Source organism: Fulmarus glacialis, unplaced genomic scaffold (genome assembly GCF_000690835.1).
Source record: "Fulmarus glacialis isolate BGI_N327 unplaced genomic scaffold, ASM69083v1 scaffold4062, whole genome shotgun sequence".
In the NCBI taxonomy this organism is placed as follows: domain Eukaryota; kingdom Metazoa; phylum Chordata; class Aves; order Procellariiformes; family Procellariidae; genus Fulmarus; species Fulmarus glacialis.
The window spans coordinates 72,141-76,885 of NW_009199611.1; the positions used below are offsets into that span (position 1 = coordinate 72,141).

At 41.8% G+C, this 4,745-nt stretch overlaps 1 protein-coding gene across 1 annotated transcript in view; it reads right to left on the reverse strand.

Moving 5' to 3' along the window:
* Positions 1-4,745, reverse strand: part of EIF4G3 (eukaryotic translation initiation factor 4 gamma, 3) — a 78,847-nt gene that overhangs the window by 61,925 nt on the left and 12,177 nt on the right. Inside the window, exons 4-6 of the mRNA XM_009573303.1 lie at positions 4,031-4,051; positions 3,022-3,201; positions 2,351-2,465 (exon numbers count right to left, since the gene is read on the reverse strand). Coding sequence (XP_009571598.1) covers positions 2,351-2,465; positions 3,022-3,201; positions 4,031-4,051 — 316 coding nt within the window. The remainder of the gene's footprint in view (positions 1-2,350; positions 2,466-3,021; positions 3,202-4,030; positions 4,052-4,745) is intronic.

Below are 4,745 nucleotides of genomic sequence, written 5' to 3' on the forward strand. Positions count from 1 at the left end.
AGTTCAGCGGCACCCAAGTTTTTTTCTCCTTCCTTTCCACTCATCATTTCAAGGTCTTTCCCAATGTAGCACGGAAACTCACTGATACAAAAGAGAACGATAAATTGCAAAACTGAGACGGTTAAAAAAAATGCACTGTCCACCTTCACAAGTTTTGTCTTCTGCAGTATTTTCCCTTATCACCTTCTTTACAGCCTGCCAAACTGCGATCATTTTGATGTCTAGCAGCCACACTGGCTACGAAGTCCTGAGGTTTATGGGAAAGGCCACTGCCAGCAGCATTATCCATGCCTGTATTGTAAATATTGCTGTCTCCCAACGCCATGAGCAGCGCCTGGTGAGAGACTGAACATTTCCAGTCCCTATATAAATAGCAAGGAAGCAACAGGAGGGAAAGGTGGATGAGTACAGGCAAACCTGCAATCATCCTCTTCCTCGGCTAAACCTTCTCTGCCTGGAAAACGTTCTGCGTGACAGAGGGCTCCAGCTTCGCCCACTGATGCTCTGCAGACACAGCAACCTAAAAAACAAGCCGGGACTGAAAGATTACAAGCCTCTGTGCAAGAAACCAGGCGCTTTCAGGAGTGGAAAGGAATCGGAAGGGAACATTTCCAAATTACAGAAGCGAAGACAGACAAACGGCACTAAGCAAGCACAAAGTAAGAAAGCAGACCTGTAACAGCAGAAAAAATGAGGAATACTGGGTAATTTCCTCATTTAGCGGATCAGATTTGAAGAGCCATTGCAATATTTCTTCTCTTTATTTTTTCCAGGATAAGCAAAGAGGAACTAGCTGCCTTATAATTGCTCTCTCTCCTTTTATTCAGAAATTGCATAACCAGGTTTGAAGGCTTCATGGCAACCTTTCAAAGTAGTCCCACTAGCTCTATATATACCAAATAAATAAAAAAAAAAAAAAAGAAGGGGGGGGGGGGGAAAGCGTCCAGACCTTTTAAAATGATAAGCAGGGAAGCAACTGGGGCTTTTCTCGCCTTTAAAAGGAATCTGTATTTGTGAAGAGCAAACATGCAATTCTGCCAACGGTACAGGTTGTCATTGTTCAGCCTAGAAGGTAATCATTCACTTCTAATGCTCTGAAATACCAACAGCTAAAGCCGCACGGGAAGTTGATAGTATCTCTGCCTCCAACAGATTACAGAATGCGCGTGGGCAGGTAGCAATCAGACTGAACAAAATACCTCAAATTTGATATCGAGGTGTGAAAACCCTTTAAAAAAAAAACCAACCCATACCACAGGGTGATGACTAGAATCATCCTGGTGGATTTTTCAAGTGTTCCCATAAATGAGCAAGGAAAGATAAATAAATAAAAAAAGAGAAGTGATATACATGACTGCAAGATACCTAATTCTGCATCTCATTCAAATACAGCTTGCAGGACCTGATTTGTTTTAAATATCAAAACACAGATCCCACAGAAAACCTTATAGGGGACTGTGATGCAAATATGATATATATTGTACATGGCAACGCACGGGAAATTATTAAGAAAGGACTTAATTACTTATATGTAAAAGATGATTGCCAAGAGAAGAGGCGTCATAGGACACTGGAGGACATGGGGTCTGCAAACTGGGACCCCAGTGAGAGGTTCTGGAGGAGTGAAGGACTGGTGAGATGTGGACAGGAGGGATGCCCAGCACTGGACATGCAGCCTCTGAATTTTTAGGTGCAGCTTTGAAGCTCAATACCTGGAGAAGCCAATCAAATATACTGAATATAGCGTGCCAAACAACCACAGCACACACAACAATGTTGGGCAATCTCCCAACCCTTTTGCTTGAGAAAAGGCAAGACCAGGAGTTGCCCATTAAAAGGAAAATTTCAGCCTGTGCTTGGGTTACAAACTCTTCGATTGGACTAACATGATCTTTGCAGCATAAGACCAGTGAATCAAACCACATGGCTTGTTCTTTTCCTTCACTGAACGCTGAACAAGGAACGCAGGGATAAGAAATGTTAACTGCTGTATTGCTGTGAACATATTCAGGGCATAGCTCAATGGAAACCAGGGCTGCCAGATGTATTCACAATACCTTAATAAATAATAATGATCAAGCAGGGAATAACAAATAGCCACTATTCTTGTTCACATGTGATTACGGGTAGCTCTGTGAGCTGCAGTCTTTCCTTAAGCGCTCATACAAACAATACTCTCTTATTGTGAATTTTTCAGGAGTGAATAATAAGGGCTGTGACACAACCAAATTGAGCAGCTATTTGAAGTTCAAACAAATGCTAATCCATTTCGCTATTATAAATCTTCAGCTTGACAACAGAAAAACACACCCAGAAAATACTTTTTAAGAAATCTCCAAGCAGAACTTACCGTAGGCATTGGGGAATTCTCCAGGACCTGGTCCTGGATAAAAGGGTCCTGGTCCTGGCGGCTGAACAGGATACTGCTGCGGGGGCCCAACGTACGGAGGGCCACTGTGCCGATACTAGGAGGGAAAAAAATAACCATCAGTTTACAAGGAGTTGGGCAACTTCACGCTGTTGCATACAGAAATCGAGCCCTCCCAAATCAATAGGGATCTGATTATCAAACCGATTAATTACAGATTCGAAATGTTACTGTCAAAAAAAAAAAGAGAGGTAAGCTATGTCATCTATAGACAAGACAAGGGAGGACATAAGAGCTGAAGTAGAAAAGGCACTCCCCGGATTTCAGCAATACAGTGTTTTTGAGGCCCAAGGTTTCAGAGTAATTGTAGAGCTATTAAGTCAATTCAGATACATTTACAGCACTAAACATATTCCAAGAGCTTAGTCTCACACTGTTTTTGAGGGGGACCTCAAAAACTAGAAAGGTAATTTATTCTTACACCTCCGTACACAGAAGAACAAATACTTCATACAGAAAAAGGACAGAGGCTAAACATGCAACTACCAGCTTAATTTCCCCTCCCTCCCAACTCTGCGGCAGGTCTTGAGAAAATCCGGATGGAGCAAACGTTGCTTTGCAGTTCCTTAGGTGGCTGGACAATGTATTTTTACCTGTGGTATACAGTACTGGGGGCCCTGAGGCATCGGGTAGGGCATTGGCAGATGATTAACCATCATGATGTGTTGGTTGGTTTGATACACTGCAGTCGGCGTTTGCGCACCAGGACGGATGGAAGGACTGCTGTTCTGGATGGTAGCTCTTGGAGGCTGTATCTGAGGCCTCTGAAAAAACTAGGGCATGGAAGGGGGAGAGGAAGGAGAGAGGAGAGAAAACAAAGAACCGGTCAGGCTTTCTGGGAAAAAATTGGAAATATCATTGCAATATTATAATTATAAAACTACTTCCAAAGGGTTGCCACGCATTCAGAAAACTGCAGGACAATTTCTGTTTATCTGTAAATAGCAAGATCATGTTAATAGCCTTCTATTTTACAAGGTAGAAAAAGGTAAGAAACTTTAAACTCCAATAATTATTAGTTTGTATCTACCGAATTATACAGCTCAACTTTCAGAGCGAACGTTAGAAAAATGATTTTGTCAAATCTATTTTTTATAAGGTGGGTTGACTGCCAAAAAAGCCACCTTTATAAATATGCTAGGGAAATAGAAGATCAAGGCAACTGTTCCAATATACCTCCAGAACAGCTCAGAAGCCAGATTTTTACAAAGGCCAGAGGCACCTCATGCCTATCCTTTATACAAATTGAGCTGGGTGACTCGTCTTGCCCTCCGTTTTCAGAAAGGTGGCAACCTCTTCCAGGGTGGCACCAAACTCTTCTACCACGTTCGCATGAAGTGATGCCCCACGCAGATGGACCAGGTCCAGGAAACCAAGCAACCCGCTGGTACACGCTCCGTTCTCAACCCTTACGCGCTGGGAAAAGGCATCAGCATCCACGGTATGGAGCATTCATGGCACTGGAAGACCTTGCCCTGGAGTCTTTGCAATCTTGAAACTCAGTCGGTAAGATATGCATCAAACATTAATGCATTCACTAACGGAGTAATGATACAAGTGATAGAGACACTTATGCCATGCAGAACCAGGAGTTAAAATTACCTGTATAGGTCTGAATCCTCCCTTCAATAACGAAGCAAGAAAGCAGCAGGAAACAGAAAGAAAGCCAATGGAACAGCTTACAGATCAATAGGAAGGAATAGGATATAACATGCACCCTAATTGCACACAATTCCATTCATCTTTCTATCCTGCTTTGACTAATCTCTTACAGAAACAGCAAGAAAAAGACACTGAACTGGTACCAAGGACTCTTCTACCAGAATCCCAAGGCAGGGGTCAGAAACTCATCTAGAAAAGTTTTATATGGAAGTATAAAAGTTTAAAAAAAACAAAAAAAAACCAAACAAAAAAAAAGAAAAAACCAAAGAAAAAAACCCCAGACCATGATTAAGTGCAGGAAATATGATACTACAGAAAGGCTTTATGTTTACTCTGTTCCTAAAACATTAAACATTCCTCCTTTCTGGTCTCTTTCAGTGATACAGAGATAGATAAAGCAGAAACCCTTGCTCAAATAATGGATTTGGTCTCCACTTCTGCACCAAGACTGGAAAGATAAGAAATGCCACGTATTTAATTGTTAAGCAAAAAAATAATAATAATTAGGTCATCATACATCACATCAAAGACTGCTGACTGATGAAGTGCATCGATGAAAATAGTCTGTGAGTAACTACATCACAAGTGGTGAGAAGAAAAGAGAGTGGTAACCACTAAGGAATGAAAGAATGAGCTGGGCTTATCTGCCTCGGCA